Genomic DNA, 18,526 nt, shown 5'->3' with positions numbered 1-18,526 from the left:
AAGGTGGAAAACCTTAAGGAAACGTCCCCTAGTGTAGTTGAGGCTTTGTGTGTTTGTTCAATGTGTGCTCATTTCAAGTAATAATACTGCTCTGATGCTTTGCAGAGGAAATCTGTACTCTGGTTATTGCTGAAGTATTTTCAGAAGACTCTGGCAGTTTCACCTGTACTGCAAGCAATAAATATGGCACAGTATCTAGTATAGCTCGTCTAACTGTCAAAGGTAAGAGACTGTTTGAGTCCTTTGCTGGCTAGTAAATACAAGCAGGGAAGGCTGATGTGCTGTGTGCTCCAGGCTGCTTATCAAACTTACAGATTGCTATGTCTTTTCAAAGTGTCTTTCCCCAGTTAGAAACACGAAGCAGCAAGCAACGTTAGGGAATGAATCCCACACAGCCCTTCCTAAAACAAGACTCTTGCTGACTTCAAGAATTGGGCAATAGCCATTTGTGGAACCTCCATGGACTGCCTACTTTGCTCTTTAATAAACCTTTAGTGCAGAACCCAAAATAGAAACCCCCAAAACAGATTCTTTCATACTGCCTATGTGATTTATGCTGCCAAGGCACTAAGGAGACAGGTGAGTGAAAAACCTGTATGTAAAAGCATAGCACGCTGGGGACTCCAATTCAGCTCAAGTCCTGGCAGTGCTCTGAACAACTAAAAAGCATGAGAACCCTCTGAAAAGAAAGTTTGTATTGCAAAGATGCTGGTGGAATTCATAGCTGTAGAGCACTACTGGATCTTTCAAACCAGGGCTGTGGCTGTTCCTCCCACCTTTCGCTTTTTACAATATTATTTTGTTAAGGGAGTTTGTTGGTAAACAAATGAGGTGAAATCATTCATTCCAGCAGCTGGCCAGGACATTAGAGAAGGTTTTTCCAAATGTATCTTTTCTGATTTCATTTCACTATAATTTATGGTATTTATGTATCATCAAAACTTTGGTATTTGTTATTTCAGCATCTGAAGACAGTAGTAACGCTGCTGCCCTTCACACGATGAGCTCAATCAACTTAGTTGCTGCTGAACATCAGTCTCCCCCACATGTTCCTTCCCAACGTGTCAATCAACCCCCCAAACCTAAACTTGAAGGTGTTCTTGTGAACCACAACGAACCCAGATCGAGTTCCAAGATAGGTCTCCGTGTGCACTTCAAGCTGCCTGAAGACGACAAAGAAAGTGAGTCACCACCAGAGGATGGACTCGGCACCACAAACCAAAGCAGACCCAACTACTTCCAGGACAGGATAAACGGACAGCCAGTGAAAGTACCAGAGCCAACATCACCATCCAAGGAACCCCCTCCAGTATTGGCTAAACCAAAGCTGTAAGTAAAAGGTATTCTAAGTCTCAGGAGCATGAATGCTATTATTTTGTATCTGCTTTATCACATGTCTGTTCATAGACCAGGACACTGTAGAGACAAAAACATAAACATGGAACAAAAAGACAGTATCACATGGTGCTGGCCTAATTAACCAACTAAGCCTTAGAAAGCACTTTCTAAAGAGACAGAGATATTTTTCTGTATATGTCTCTTGAGAAAAGTGTGCTCCAAAGGAAAATATTTTCCCTTTTAAATTTTATTTAATTCCACGTCTTCTACTGCAAATAACAGATGAACAACATTGCTTTTGTGCAGGCAAAATAAAACCAGGTTCTTCCAATATATCTCATTCAATTCTCATTATGCAGTTTTGCCAAAAGCAGACGTACTCGTCTTGCACACAGTATGGGCCAACAACTGTAGTCCCAAAGGCCATGCCTCATGATTTTATATCTCACAAACATAATTCCTCCTAAAACAGAAAAAATACTTGCAAGTGTTTGATAATGTGAAACCACATAAACTAAAGAGCACCTGCATGATTAGTGCACTGTGAGTCCAAGGGGGAAGTTTAAGGAATAGTGTAATTTTCTTACAGAATGATTTCTGGAATGCACATTGCAGTTTATTAAGAAATATCTTTTCAGTATTTTTGGAACCTCTAAAATCTAGTTTAACAAAAAGCACACAGAGTCCTTCATTTCACTTCTTAAATAGGCAGCAGCTTTAACTAACGGTTCAGGAAGGACTTTTATAAAATAATTCACTGATATCCTTAAGCGGGGATGTAATTTCATAGGATAAACATTACAAGCGAGAAAACAGAACTTGCATACCATGCAGGAGAGGAAGAACTTGGAGCAGTGTTACTTTTATTTATTTATTTTTGAAGCCCAGACACACAGCCCTACTGACTTTTAAAGCTATATCTAAAGGATGAGTAGAAGCAGACTTTAAGCTGCCCACAGTTCGCATCACTGCTTGCATAAACCGGGATTTCTCTCCAAAAATCTACAAAATGTTACACAGGAGTACATTATTGTGCAGATGCATATGAACGAGATAAAATCAGGATTGCACAACTTCTAGTTCTTTAACTCTGTAGTTTTCAAAAGCTTGAAATTGCTAACTTAATCTACCTTTAATGGGATTTTTATTTAGTAAATTATAGAAAGAGTAATTCCTTTAAATAAATTCACTTAACTTCTTGTATTTGATTTACCAGTACCATTGTGTTTCCACTTCTACATTTTTAATTTTTTGATGATATTTATTTAATGCTGGGCAATTTATTACGTGATAATTTTCCAAATCCTCTATGTTGTTTCTGTTTTTGTAAGGAGAAAAGCTAGCCTGTATTTCCATATATGCAATAACAAAATAGATCACTTGACAATATAAAATAGTTTTTCTTGACTGCAAAGTAAAAAAGCTCTGAAGACACATACAATAGAGAGTATCTAAGAAATAACAATTTCATGAGGTGCAAATACTCTCTGAAAGACGTACTATTACCTGTCGCTAAATGTCAGTGCCACCTAAACTACATTGGTGGTGTCTCTTTTGGTGGATTATTGCCAAGTTCTATCAGCCAGAATGCTGGTTTCAGAGCTCACTTTAACAAAAGGTGAGTAACTGCGCTCTGGCTTGCAAATTCTCATTTCGACAAACCCAGTCCTACTCTTTATTACACAAGTAGAGATGTACTAAGGTGACACAGAGCAGAACTTGACAATGTTATCCCTTAAATATTTTCAAGTAAAATTTTTATTTATCTTTTATGCGTTAAAATGCAAGAATCATCTTCAATCAAATAATTTTCAGTCCAAAAGCTTTTATCATGACTCTTCCAAGGAAGGGCAGACGAAGGAAAAGCTTATTTTTGTAGCCAACTAATATTATGCTCTTCTCATAATGTTAGAGAATATGTCATTTAGCAGCTTTCCCTACCTCTCACTCTATCACAGGCCATAGGTCTTTTCTCTCGCCATTCACATATGGAAACATAATCAGCCAGCATGTTCAGGGCTTCAACCAGGCTCACGACCAATCTTGTTTATCTTTGTTTTGCACGCAGTGATCAGACCCAGTTAAAACAGCTCCATAACCAAGTCTTGCTTGAGCAACAGCTTGTGCATCAGACATCTACAAGAGAGCTGTCATTCAACACAGCTTTATTGAATTCTGCTACTTCATTCAATCAACAATCCACCTCAACCACGTACAAACAAAGCAAAGCCTCTGCTTCACAAGCATTCAACTATACCCGACCTAAGCAGTTCCTGTCGTCACAGACCCCACCGCCTACCATTTCCTCTTCTAGCTCCTCGGTAACAATATACAGCAGTGTCTCTCAAGGAACTCAAAGAACAAATAACAAGGAAAATGTCACGGCAAATCCTCCACCTACACCATCAAGGCCATCAGCAGCATTTACCAGCAAAAGTGATCAGTCTCTACCAAGCCCAAAAGAATCCACGGTGCCTCCGTTAACACTGTCTACATCCAGTGTAAAACAATTTCAGCCACAGAGTGTGACTCCTACTCCGGTCTCCCCAACTGGCCGAATTCCAAATCCAGTAGCTTTCCTTAGCGCTGTTCTTCCTTCACTTCCTTCTGCACCATCAACCAACGCTATGGGGCTGCCCAAAAGTACACCAGTCACGTAAGTAGCACGAACTGTATGTGCAGAAGCAGGGACGTGAAATACTTGTAAAGGAAACTAAGATGTATTTTTGTGAGTCACTCATATTCTGGTCACTTCATCTTTACATTCATATAAGAAAGGAAGAGAAAACTACTTCTATAAGGGAAAAAAAAAAAAAAAAAAAAAAAAAAGGTAAAGGTTACAGTTATGCATTTTATTTATCTTCTCTCTTAAGGGTGAGATAAACTCAGGATAGAGAAATGGGAGTTTCCAAACAGATACAGACAAGAATATGGGGGCTCAGTCAGAGATTCACAGAACTGTTCTCATGGGAGAAAAGAGATTTCACCATGAGCTCACTCCATCTGCCTATATGATCTATAGAGGACCATTTGCCTAAAAGCCCTTTTGCCTATATGAGCTATAAAAACCTTCTTACCTATCATACCTCATAATATGTTATTTCTTAGGCCAGATAATTTGAAGAAATAAATTGTGGAAAGGTATTTTTCTGACTGCAATACTTTCTGTATTTAAAGTCTCCTAGAAAATCTCAGGCGAGTTAATGGCTTGCACAGAAATCTTTTAATTCACAGCCAGAATGATTTCTGTGACAAAATGGCTACCACCACACAAGCAAATCAGGACAATGATGTACTAGAAAGGTTGTGGCCTTATGAGTTCCCTTTTCACTAGAAGACTTGAAATTAACATCCCTTTTGCAGACACTGAAACCTGCGTTAGCATGGTAGTCTGGTAACATGTGTTAGTATGTGTTCATCAGTAAGAAATTGCACCAGTAGATTGATAAAACTCTTTATCTGCAGCACTCCAAATTCTGCACAAAGTAAGGAATATTTCCCCCTTTTACTGATGTTACACTTCAAAGTAGTGATAGCCATCAGTAAGTCCCAAGCTCCTATTTACCTTGCTGATAGTACATCCACCGACCTGTAATTGTAACAGAGAAAATGTCCCTGCATACAGAGCATTCACCACTCTGGCAGGGAAATCTTGCCTTTGATCCATTATTGCACCTCTGCTCCCAGACTTCCTGATTGCCCAGCACAGGCAGGTAATTACAGCTACACTTTGGCACGTGCCTGGGGTACTTCAAGGCCCTGGCATCGTGGGCAGGCCTTATAAAATAAAGTTAGCAGGTTCACAGTGAAGGTTTTAACTATACCCAACTCAAACCTTCATCCTGCTTCCATAAAGTTGCACCAGAAAGCACAAATCAAATGCAATTGCACATCCACTACCCTTCCTCCCATTCAGAGCTGGTGCACAAATGCTCAAGCCCAATTAATTTGTACTAATAACTTTTAATGTTTGCAAGGTGCTTCACTTTTTCTAACTGTCATACCAAATAAACTATTATGAAGGCATTCTCAAATAAATCCTTACACTATGCCTACCAGCTGGGGCAGTTAGATACTGTCTTTTACATTTCACCATTCCCCTGTGAGCTGAGTTCTCACATAACCAGAGCGTATCGTGCGGAGACTCGGAGCTGAAAGGTCACTGTGCCTGCAGGGCACTCCACAAGGCAGGTATCTTGCACAGCAATGGTCAGTTATGCCTTTTACCTAGAACCCTGTTATTAGGATCCCAACTACTGGGAAGCTACTGGAACACTGCACTCTCTCTAATATTGTGTGGCTGTTGTGTTTCAGCAATGCATTTGTGCAGTCCCCTGATATTATTTAAAAACTGTTCTCAAACCCTGATAAATAAAACACACTAAATCTATAAATAAAGAGAGATGTTGATGTTAGGTGTTATAAAAGGGTGAGAAAAATGAAGGATTATAGGAAGAATAAGTAATCACTGAAGTTGTAAGATAAAGATCAGTAAGAAATCACATTAACTTTCTAAATTATTGCCTGATACAATAAAATGCACTAATTGTACACCTACAGTAATACCTCTGCACATCTCTTCAGCATCCATTGCAACATCATTATTCTAGGATAAGTATAAACGGAACTTAGAATTTTATTCAGTATTATAGTGCTTATTCTCTTTAAGACGTGCATCTTTAATGCCTGATGGCATTAATAGGAATGGGATGAATCATAAAAACAGTACCAAAAAAAACAAATCCTATATTGTGCTTTGGCTTCTATGTAAATAAATAATAAGTTCTTCCAGACAACTGAAGCTTAACATATTATATCACAGGTGACTGTATATATAAATATCTGTACTGGTTGCTGCATGTTAGTGTGAGAATTTTCTTTTAATAGCTCAACCCAGGGATTAACAAAGAAAAATCTGAAGCCTCTGCCATTAGCAACAGATGATTCTATTCGGGAAAATAAAGCTGCACTTGTGAAGGACCTGGAAAGAAAACTACATTTCAGAGAGGATATTAATCAACAAAGTAGTCAGCAGGTAAGAAAAACAAGTGTCATTAAAATAAATTTCACTTGTGAAAAAGGCATGTATTATGACTTGTGGCACAAAAGGTGTTTGCATGGTTGAGCAGCTACACTACTCTGCAGAGTAAGCGTTTTGCTAAGTACTGCTTTGGAATAGCAAACTAGAGCTTTAAATAGGAAGTCCAAGGGGATGCAGCTGTAGAGGTTTTGCTTTGTGACTGTGTAGCAATTTTCATTTCTGATAATCTCAATTAGAGAATGGTAGGAATGCAAAACTTTTTTCTTCTCACATAACGTTCTGCACACAGGATTTCATTTTTTAGTTTACAAGCTGCTCAACTCACTGCATGTGCACACATTCAGACACTGTACATTTCTAACCCAAACTAAGGAGGAAGGTAATCAAACTGTAACAAAAAGGTTTCTGCTTTCACTTTGATTGAACTAAAATACATTTTTCATTTTTTAGCATTAAATATTTTTCCAAATCTCCTGATACATATGAATTGTCAGGAAGTTGTTAGGAAAGTACTTAACAAAGAAGTTTTGGTAGCTGTTACTGGCAGACACTAAGTTTAGGGCTGTCATTATTAGAATTTAGGAAAACAACAAGCCTTCTACAAAGCTGAAGTTAAAACATATCAGTTCATTCTTAACTGGAATCAATAAATCCACCAGTCTGGGCAGTGTTTACAAAATCAAAGAAGGAATAAAAATATTTTGAGGTTAATATCACTGTAAGTCAGGTTCGTCCACCCTTGTAGGGTGCCCTAAGGACTGCTAGGTAGCTGTTCTGCCTGCAGGCGATTATTCTGCTCTCACCTTGACCATGGAGCCCTCCATCGTCATCCTGCCAGCTCATGCTTAACGCAGCAAATAATGGTTTATCCTGATCTGTCATCAATAAGGAAACTTTTCACATTTGTTAGCCCTTCTGACATAGAACATGCAAAGATAAGCAAAAAGCCATGGGATTTCTGGAATAAATTACCCTCTGTGGACAACTGCAGTGTAATACCTGTTTTTTAAATTTTGCTCTTGACCCTTCCTTCTGACAGATCACACTGCCACAGCACTTTTGAGCAAAACAACTGGCAAAGCAGCATGTTTTGCAGATGAATCACAAGTGTTACGATTTGTACTTGCTATGGTAGTAAGACAAACTATTTAGAGAACTATTGTGAAATACCAACCAGTCTTTCGAGTTAACTGCATGATAACCCCTTTAGAAACAACGATCACCACCAGCGTCAAAGTTAGCAGCTGACAGAAAGTTATTTATATACTTATTTACTATTCTGTATGACACCAAACCTAAAGCTTGATTTGAAAATCTTTAAAACACTGAAAATGTTCAAGTCTGAGTTTTCTCCTCAGTGAAAGCAGTGAATTATTTAAGAAGTATTATTTAAAGACTTGGCAATGCATAATATTTTTCAGAATTTCTATAGCTTTGCCATTTATAGAACAATCAACATCATGAGAGTCATACGTTGTAGAGGTGGATTCACACCTGCAGATTTTGTCCTGTTTTTTCTTTTTGTAGTTCACGCAACTTTTAAAATGAGACATATTCATCCTATATATTGCACATTTGCATTAAATTGTTTATTATAATGGGAGGAAAAAGCCTCTTACTCACTTTCTCATAAATACAAACGCAACTCTCCTCTGTATGAGATCACTGCATAATGAATGGAGCACAGCATCCAGTAAGAATCCTGAAGTGTTGGCTTCCTTGCATTTTTACATACTATTTCAAAAATTCCCTCTCACAAAATGTTTTCCATAGCATTTTCCTTACTGTTATCCCAAATTTCAATTGCAGCACTTGGTCTCATCTACAGTATCTGTAGAACATGTAGGGATCATCCAAAATAAAAGCTGTAAATGACAATCTATATCTTAAAGTAATGGTATTGATTAATATTACTGTATAAAGTGCAGTAATTAATATGATAGACTTACATCCTGGTGCACTATTTATTATTATCATTGACTTCCATATGATAAGTGTTTAGCTTACAAGTCAAGATTTTCCTGTGTGTCAGCATTATGCACTCAGCATGGTATCTAATAATCCAGATGTACTCCTTCTGTTTCATCCAGTACATCATTCATCACCAACAATACAGAAATCTAGAATCAGAATGCAGTTGGTGATTTTGCTATTGCAGAGAACAGAACACATTAGCTTTCAGTCTTTTACAGCTATGATAATCATGAAGTTTTGATAGAAATACAGATAAAATTTTGCTAAGATTCTAGCTTCACTTTTGATCAAGCGCATGTAAAAACAAGCTGTCATTTTTACCAGAAATAACACCATACCTGTCATTTATGCAGATGGTAGTATGTTAGATTGCCAGGTAAAGTTTCATCACCACTGGAAATGCTGGAAAAAATGTGGTTCAGTTATTCCAAATGTCTTAAAGTCAGATTTGCTCAGCTCTTTCAAACAGGTGATACACTAAATGAGGATTGATTTATACAATTGCAGGAAGAGGTTAGGACAAATGCCAATATATGGGAGACTTCACCCATTTTCTTCCTTAGCCTCAAGACAGTCCAACGTACATGTACAACTCTTCACTCCCAGAAGGACCGCATGACTCCATGCCAGTGGGTACAGTGAATGGTTGGTGCTGTCCCAGCTTGCACAAATCATTAACTATTCTTTAGCAGCAGCACAGAAATCTGGAAATCCCACCTTTCAGAACAGCTGTCTGACCAGGAGACATGAGTCCCTCTCTTGCCTTCTCCAGCTCAGTGAACAAAAAGTAAGAATTTGAGGCAGCATGGAACAGGCCCTCCTTTAGCAGGACTTTTCAGATAGCATTTCAGCTCTAATGGTTATGGTTGTCTGAGGAAGCTGTTAGAATTCTTTCTTCCACTTTGTGCTGGAGAAAAGAGGTAGGGACAGGCTGAGAAAGAAGGAGAATCCACTCTTCTGCCTAGGAACTAGGTCAAACACCTAGGTCTCTGTCCTTGCTCTAGTGGATGTTTAACTATTTACACACAGAGAAAGAGAACAAGGACAGAACTTCCCTCTCGTCTCCACTTCCACAATGCTGTATTAGAATGCAGATTAGAGCTTCCTCTTGGAGACTGAGTTTGAAATCCTGGGAGACAAAGCATCCAAGTCTCATAAACTGAGTGAGTGTCCAACTCTTTGATGAACAGAGAGCATGTTTCCACTTCTCCAAGTCTGTCTATCCAGCCCATCAGGCCCCTCACCTTCCCTGCAAGTAATACATCTTCATAATATTCATTCAGAATATGCCACGTAGAAGTAAAAGTAATGGGAAGAAAAGGACAGACATAGAGTCTAATGAATAAATTTATAAATTTGTAATGCAAAGTGATTATTTTAAATTTCTAGTTGAAAACATTAACAGGCTTCACATCAATGGGACTATAAATAGAGGAAATTATGCTTTACAAGCTAATCTTAGATACTAAAGGCATTATTCCCTTAAATCTTTGCTATACAAATAATATCAAACAGAAAACTGAGGTAATTAAACCTCAAAATCCTGTGCAGTAACAGAATTAAAGCAATTAACTATGTTATAATAAAAGAAGGGAAGAAGTAAGTACCTAGGCGTGTTTAACATCTTTTTTCAATAAGAATTATAAATTGTGCCCACATATCTGTGTCACTTACTATGAAGAATAGCATGTGGCAATGCTCGTTGGTTGTGTCTTATGTAAGACCCAGAGAGCAGCATGGTCACTGCCTTATTTTTAGGACAAAGAGAAAAAACACAGCTGTTTAGGGAATGCATTATTCACAGCCATTAAATGAATATTCTTTACTTTTGCTAGTATATACTGTACAATAAATTTGAGAGCAGAAGAAATGTAGTGTTTGTCCAAAAGCTTTTAGAACATTTAAGACCATGGTCTGTAGAGCCATCTGCAGAACCCAACTCACCACACAGGCCACATCATCACTGATACCTCAACAATGATAAAACACAATCATCTTTTTGCAGTTCCTGTACTAAGTCAGTCTCAGAAAGGTCCCAAGAATCAATTATTCTATTCCCCAGAGCACAATAATTACACTTGATTCAACCACTCCATAAAGCTTGCTCAAAGACAAGCTTCATATCATATCCCAAAGTCAGCAAATGTAGATAATTTTGAACTACAGATGGGAATTAAACCCCAAGGAGTCCTCATAGAAGTTTGCTCTGAACTTGAAATGAAAGAGATTTAAGAACCCATCCAAGACAAGTTAGAAGATCTTAGTATTAATAGGTATAAATTCTCAATAATCATAGTAATGAATCACTGAACAGTCACTTGCAGATGCCTTCTCAAAACCTAGATCTAAACAACAAAGTACAAATAAGTTTTCTTCTGGTAGGGATCCTGGCTTGCAGAACTCACTGCCTAGGACAGGAAACCTGAGCTCCTCATGCTGTTGCACACACTCCTGAGCCGTTCACTCCAGCTAAGTTTGTGGGAGTTAGAGATACAAACTTAATTTATTTTCTCTTCTGTTTTCCTCTGGCTCGGTCACTTTGAGCTGAATTATATTTTGAGCATCATCATTGTGTACCACAACTGACTTCCTAGTCTCTTCAAAGGCTTGGTATTTACATATGGATAGCATGATATTCAGGCCTTGTGCTATGTAAGAGGCCCAAAACAATTAATTTGCAAGAAATAAGTTATTTCCCTGCTATCTCTGCATGGGACATGATATATGAAGAAAAACAAGAAAAGCATGCACATTGGATCTGTTGTATTTTTATCCTGATTGCTGAAAGAGTGGTATGGGGGTAGAAAGAAAGAATCCAAACTAAACAGAAGACTTCAATCAGCGTAGCCTAGATCAGACTTTAAAGCCAAGGAGTGCTACAGCTTAGAAATAGACACTGAGATGAAATATATGTCAGTTTCTTAGATAAACTGCTAACTGGGTTTAGAATAACTGCCAAATAGCCAATCTAATAGAAGTTACAACACTAACACTGGGATTAAACTGGGAAACTTGTCTGGAGTTGGCAATGAGTGGCAATCAAAATAATCTTTTTATATGGTATATGAGAATCAACACTCAACTAAAGTTCCTCTAACCTTTATGAGTGTGGTAATTTCCATGGCTTCTAGTCTGTAAAAATATCATGTTCCAGAAAAGTTGCCCAAGTGCAGCTGGCCCCCTACATTTTTGACCCAGAAACAGAGCTTGAACCTTTGTACTCTTTGCCTTAGTCTCCTTAGCATGCTGAACTCCAGCCGAGTTTTAACATCATACCCAGCAATCAAATTGACTTGTTCTTTGTGTGACACTTTACGAAATACTCATCTGAAACACAACCACAAACACTTTGCCCTACTCCGCTTATGTAATTACATTCAGAAATAGTTTTATGGCTTACGTGATAAAACAGTTCTTCAGAAAGCCATATTAACAAATATTTTCTGTTCTTGCTAATCCTACAAGGAAATCTACCAACCAAGCAAAATCTCCAAGATTATATTCTCTATAAGACTATGTATTTCCCCTTATTTCAGAGATTTCTGTTTTTCATAAGAAATGTGGTATAACACCTTCAGTCTATGAAAGTTGGTGTTAGAATTTTTATAGCACTGTTAATTTAGTCTTGTTGATTTGTGTGTAAACTTAAATAAACATATATATGCACATTAATCACATTTAAAGGGCTAAGATTAAAGTATAAACACAACACACAGGCAACACTTCTGGGCCATGGGAAACCTAACTTCAGTATTTTCTAACATGCATTAAGCTTAATCCAGCTAAAAATGTACACAACTAAAATGGTCTAGTGGCAGAGTTGTGTACTGCTATAAAAGAATGATTGGTAAGGCTCACAGGGCAGAAAATAACTGATCTGCTCTCTTCTTGATTTTGCGTGTTTAATTGTGTTCTATGTGAGAGAAGACAGGCCCTCTGCCTTTTCTACCTTTGTTCTTAATTAGGTTGCACTTAACAACTAAAAGGTTTTTGCAAAAGTCCTCTTCCAATTCTAGAAGACTAAGGTCTTCTAGACTACTGCTTTTTTTAGTAGTCTTCTAGACTATTGCATTCATTTTATTCTCATCCGAGTACAGATTTGCCCTTCTGGAGTATAAAGTTGTCATGGATTTACTGTATCTAGTTTCTGAGGTAACGAAGTTGTGGCTCACCTCACCTACTTTGTCCATCAGCTCTGTTGCCCTGTAAACACTTGAAAAATGGCTTATCTTCACAAAGGGAATAACTGCTAAAAAGTGCTCAGATATGACAAATGAGAAACATACATGCAAAGCAGTGCATTTAACTTTAAAATACGCTGTCATAGGACAAATATCCAGAAATAATTACATTTTTTGAGAAGTGCCTTACACAAAAAGCAGTAACATGTTTAGACAGGCAGAAATGAGAACCTGTACCATATCTGCCATACTGTCCTGACCTTTTATCACATTATGATTCATTAAATGAATGAAAGGAAGGGGGGAGAGATTACCCCTAGCTTAATCAGTCCTTAATTAGCCTCCACATTTCCAAAGGCCACACAACATGTGAAATCACTGAAAATAATTTAATTCTAAGAAGAATTATATATAGTATGGTCAGGTCCTATTGGAAAACTCAAGAGACTCGAGATAATCCTTTCTGGGCAGGTGCAATTTTTTGCCACAGATTTTGCTTTCTGCTGTCAAGAACTACCTAAAACAACAAGAAGGAATCTATTAAAAGATTTCAAAGAAGTTGAAAGAAAACCAAACTCCAAATATGCTCTTCAGTCCATTGGTCACCACAAATCATTTACATTTGAATTCTTTAATTTATGGCAGATCCTAGAAACAAAATATGGCTGCAGTACCTTTTGGTCACAGGGATGTTTCGTGAAGCAGATACTCCTGGATTTTCACTTGATTCTTCCTAAAAACACACACACCTTTTCTCAATATCAAGGCTAAAAGACTGATTGCTTAACTTTCCACTTAGGACATTATAACCAATGTAACCACTACAAGCATTGGTTGGTTAGAAATCAGAGAATCTCTGGTTTTACACTGGCTTAACTGGTATCAGAATTTGATCTATTAAATTCATTTGCTGAGACATGCTGTGAGAAACCAAAAAAGCTCAACAGGATGAAACTTTATAAGGCTGCTTGCTGATCATCAGCTGCTGGCCAGCCCCCGGAGCAAACAAAAGCCTGCAAGGAAAGTGGACGGTTCCATCTAGTGGCAGACTCTCCCCCTTTGGTGCATGTCTTGCACACTTCTACAGATGTGCAAGCTCAAAAATTCCCTCTTGGCAAAGCTGTACTCGCAGTGGTATATTTGAAGAGAGTATCAGCAACAGCCTGTCCCTGTCAGAGTGGAGAGAGAGTGTTATGGGTAAGGAAGGTATCTTGAAGGAGGGACCCAGCAACCGGAGCTCCCTGTGAACACTGTTACGTTGCAATTAAAGACAGTGCTCCAAAGCTGTGTGGAAGGAACAGCATCAGAGAAACAGGGATGAGTGGAAGGAGGGCTCAGTTTCCAGCAAAAACAGTTCTTTCATAAAGTACTTTCTTCCCTACCCTGAACTGTCTTTTCTTACCATAGCTAATGTTAGTAGAGCAGACCTTACAACAATCCACCCTAAAAAAAGATTTTAGATTGAGAGTGTTAAACAACATCTACCATTACAGTACCAAAGATGGATATTATTAGAGCATTTATTCCACCACAGCAATTTTGAACTTTTTTACTTAGGCTTTGTGACTGTCATGTTAATCCTTTCCATTTCTCACGCTGAGCCCTAGACCCCATCTCCTCATAACTTCCCTGCAACCTCTCAACCTTTGACCACTTCCCTCCCCACGGACTCCTGAAGAATTCAAAGACTTCTTTAGCTAACACTTCGTGATGTTTCTCAACTTTTGCTTCTTAATACTTGGGAACTATTGGTCAAAAGCACAATCACAAGTATGACGGAGTGGCTAAATAATCAGGGATATACTTCTCATGATTTGGAAACTTTGATGATTCTTTAATCAATTCTTTAACAAAGAAAAAAATCATAACAGCAATATCTGACAGCATAAAATGAGATTCTGAAAATCTGTGTTTGCCGTGGGAATAGAAGAAAACAGAAGCCTGCTCTCAGAAATGTCAGTGGTCAGACAACAGAAGCCAGAATGCAAGCTCTGAACTCACAAACTGCACAAAAGCAGGTCTAAACAAAAGAATGTGGTTACTGCTAAAGGCCTGCATATGGTAGTAACTTCTCCACAAGTAATTTTTAATTACTTAAGTAAGATATTCCTGCTGCTGTTCATGTGTATCTGTATTGCTTTACCATGCCAAGGATAAATACAGGTTTGGTGTCAAAACCTGAAGCTGGCTGTTGGCATGAAGTTTCACACGTTACATCAGGAAACACCTGGTCAAATGTTTCTTGGTCTTGACAAAATCAGCCTCATGCAGAACAGTGCTCAGCTAAGTAACAAGAGGCTTCTACTGACATCAAGGCATTATGGAGGAGGCTCCTAATAACATCATACTATATGGAAATGGTTGTTTATGCAGGAATATAATGGTTTTCCATCTATTTAATCTTCTAAGGGCTTTAGTGTGCCTGTGTTTCACTTCTTTGGATTTTATTTATTTTTTTTGCTGCCTTTGAAAACACTCGGTTTCATTAGTAACATAGTGCAAACTTCATATGCAGTGAGAATCTGTTCCTGCAGACCAAATTCAGACTGTTTCAGTAAGTCCTAGTTTAAATAGGTTTTTCTATTTTCACTCATTTTAGCATTAGTCTAAAAGTGCAAATGACTGCAAATACCATAGAACATGACTCATCTGGCTCTGAGTCGTGCCTCTCTCGCTCTGCAGGAATATAGGATTTCAAGCTTTGAGCAGAGACTGATGAACGAAATAGAATTTCGCCTTGAACGCACCCCAGTGGATGAATCAGACGATGAAGTGCAACATGAGGAAATCCCTACAGGCAAATACATAGCACCCATCTTTGATAAGAGACTCAAGCATTTCCGGGTAATGGAAGGGTCTCCTATCACATTCACTTGCAAAATTGTTGGAATACCTGTTCCCAAGGTAGGTCATTCTCACTGTTTGTTAGCTGTGGAGGAATAAAAATTAACTACCTGCTATTTCCTATACAGCCCTCTGGCAAGTCACATTCTGAAGAACATAATTCTGTGGAGAGAGCTTTAAAACAAACTATTTCCCCCAACTTGCTCAAGTAACAATACCTGCTGTTGAGCATGTATCAGGTCTTGCTGTACTGTATGGACTGCAACTCAACCACCTAACTCAGAAAAACAGAAAGTCCTAACAAAACAAAATAAAATTAACTTCTCGGAAAGATGAGAGTTGGTCTGAGATAACCAATAAAGTTTCTACACCCAAGAAAACAGAACCTGACAATTTCAGCTGTGCAAAGGAGACATACTGTTTTCTCAGCTCAGCCTGGAATCATTCAATTTCACATTGTAAACCACCTGCAAATTTTATGGTATTCTAAAAGTTATACAAGCAACTTGTTAACTTCTGTTGTGTTCTTACCTGCGTTTTTATAGTTGCTATTTGATTACAGAGCAAGAGTAAGTCACTTCTTTTTTCTGATCAGGTATACTGGTTCAAGGATGGCAAGCAGATTTCAAAGAAAAACTCACATTTCAAAATGAGCAGAGAGGAAGATGGAACATGTTCTTTACATATTGAAACTTCTACTAATGATGATGATGGAAACTATACCATTATGGCTGCAAACCCACAAGTAAGGTGTTTTATTTTCCTCTATTGAAAAAAAAAAAAAAAAAAAAAAAACTATTTTTTTTGTCTTTGTATAATATGTGTCAATGGTAACAAAGTTGGCCACCTAGTCCAACTATAACTGCATCAAAAATCAGATGCTTCAGAGGATAGGAGAGGGAAATATAATGCATAATGATGAAACTACTCCCCTGTTCTTACTCACCTCAGTCACAATCATTAAGGATATTCTTTTCACATTAGTAACCCCTGCCCTATCTCCTGAAACCCTGCCTGTTGTAGACAGCTGTCTTTTGAGATATAATGACAAGGCAGACATCATATGTCAGGCAGGAAGAATAGAGCAAAGGGAAACCAATAGGTACATCAAATTTGAAAGCACTAACAAACACAATTATTCTTTATCTAGCCTGCAAAAAAATGTGCATCTGCAAGTAGTCTTGTCCCCTACTCACTCCTCTTCACTCCATTTGCTAGCTTAGCTGTTTATTTAGTTGTACAGTCAACTAGATCAGGCAACTTTTCCAGCTGAAATTTTCACTTTTTTTCTGAATTATACTTCAGCCAAATACTAAGTTTCCGTGTGGCAGCGCAAACAACTATGCTAATACAAATAAAGCAGCAGACAGTACCTGTGGAGACACAGTAGCAGGAATGAACAAGCAAGGACAGACACTAAGCTGGTTTATATAGCGCTGCTGCACAATGCATTGCCACGGCCTTGAAGAGTTTGAGAAACACTGCTCTAGACACACAAAGAAACACCTGCCTCACCTGCACTCCACCACACACTAAAAGCAGTTGCTTCTAAAGTATAGTTACATTTAGTTCACTTACATAACGAAAATAAATCCTAATGCATTGTAAATGTTAAATATTTATACTTTACAGTTAAATGAACTATTAACCAACTACTAATTCTGTTTCCATTGTGATTTGCAGGGAAGAGTCAGTTGTTCAGGCCACCTGATGGTTCAGAGTATCCCTGTTCGGGGCCGAATATCAACAATTCAGCCTCACAGGTAAAAGGAAAACAATCCCTTCACACCCTCCTTATGCTTCTTATTGAAGGCATTCAAAATAACTTGCAGCTGTACTTCAGCATACTCTCCACTTCAGTTCTCAACCATTAAATGGAAATAACAGCAGCACATACCTCCCAACAAGTCGTTTCTAGAGTGTAACATTTTTGAAAGTCATCTTTAGATGCAGGGAAGTTTTAATGTAAAGTATTATTTCACTTGTTTTAGTAGAGTTAGAGGAAAGGAATGGATTAGCGTGATGAAATTCAGCCAAAAAAAAAAAAAAAAAGGCAAAAAGAAATAAAGGACGGCTTGGGAATCCAATGATACTACCTAATATTTAATAATCTAAATTGAAAATATGCAATTAAATCATAGAATCATAGGATAATTACAATGTAAATTACAATGTAAATCAGTGGATTTCTTTCTACCCTTTTATTTAGCTCAAACTATCTGTTCCTACTTTTCTGCAATTTCTTTCTGTACTTAGCATTTAAAAAGGTAAAAGAATTTGGCTTCCAAACATACACGTGGAATTTTTGTCTTGCAGAACAAGATCCCGGGTACCAGAGGGAGACAGAGAAGCAGTTCAAGAACGCTTTTTCAGGCCCTATTTTCTACAGGCTCCAGGTGATATGGTAGCACATGAAGGGCGACTTTGTAGATTGGATTGTAAGGTATTAACAGTTTCCTCTGTTCTTCTCTCTATTCATATCTGTGTATATGTATTAGTAGGTGTTTTCATGTTTCTATTGATTGCACAAACACTTTCTGTTAAAGGTTAATGCTTCATTTTTAAAAGTTTTTGCTTATTGTCATTCTCTCTGAGTGGATTCAGGGACTTCTTTACAACATATGCTGTATTGCATGAAGAACACAAAGAACACAACCCCAAAAACAGAAGGCTCACTTATGGGGTTGTTCAAATTACTAAATACATTCACCGTGTCCTTACCAGTCCAAACTCCAAAAGTTCATCTGGGAATGACAGGTCTTCCTGCTGCACCATCAGATTCTTGAACTTAATCCATAACAGTTCAAAATCATGAGAGAATTAGCATGTTGTATTCTGTTCAAACTAGCATTTCCATTGTATTAGACTGAATCATTGAAGATTAATACTCCCTGAAAAAGAAGGAATAGAGCCTAGCTCATTTTATGCTTCCCTAACATGCTGAAGAATCCCAATTTATAGATTCAAATCCCAAATACAGAGTTGTCAGAAATTAGAGCACACGCATAATGAATTTCCTGTTATTGAACAGCATTAAGAAACTCACATTCTCCAATATATTTTGGTAGCTGTTCTATGTCCCAGTAGTACAGACAGAAAGGTGGTAGTGCTGACACTGACCTCTTCAATGCTCCAGAATGTCTCCTAC

At 37.9% G+C, this 18,526-nt stretch overlaps 1 protein-coding gene across 4 annotated transcripts in view; it reads left to right on the top strand.

Annotated features, from left to right (window-relative positions):
- MYPN (myopalladin) overlaps positions 1–18,526 on the top strand; it is a 73,130-nt gene that overhangs the window by 44,014 nt on the left and 10,590 nt on the right. For all 4 annotated transcript variants that reach the window (XM_082764972.1, XM_082764975.1, XM_082764974.1 and 1 more), the window contains 8 exons: positions 106–222; positions 963–1,329; positions 3,407–3,994; positions 6,226–6,373; positions 15,217–15,438; positions 15,974–16,123; positions 17,062–17,141; positions 17,695–17,821. In XM_082764972.1, coding sequence (XP_082621098.1) covers positions 106–222; positions 963–1,329; positions 3,407–3,994; positions 6,226–6,373; positions 15,217–15,438; positions 15,974–16,123; positions 17,062–17,141; positions 17,695–17,821 — 1,799 coding nt within the window. The remainder of the gene's footprint in view (positions 1–105; positions 223–962; positions 1,330–3,406; positions 3,995–6,225; positions 6,374–15,216; positions 15,439–15,973; positions 16,124–17,061; positions 17,142–17,694; positions 17,822–18,526) is intronic.

The sequence above is a fragment of the Aythya marila genome (genome assembly GCF_965140915.1).
Source record: "Aythya marila genome assembly, chromosome: 7".
In the NCBI taxonomy this organism is placed as follows: Eukaryota; Metazoa; Chordata; class Aves; order Anseriformes; family Anatidae; genus Aythya; species Aythya marila.
Note: the sequence above shows the minus strand (reverse complement) of the source record. Positions and strands in the feature narration are given on the sequence as shown.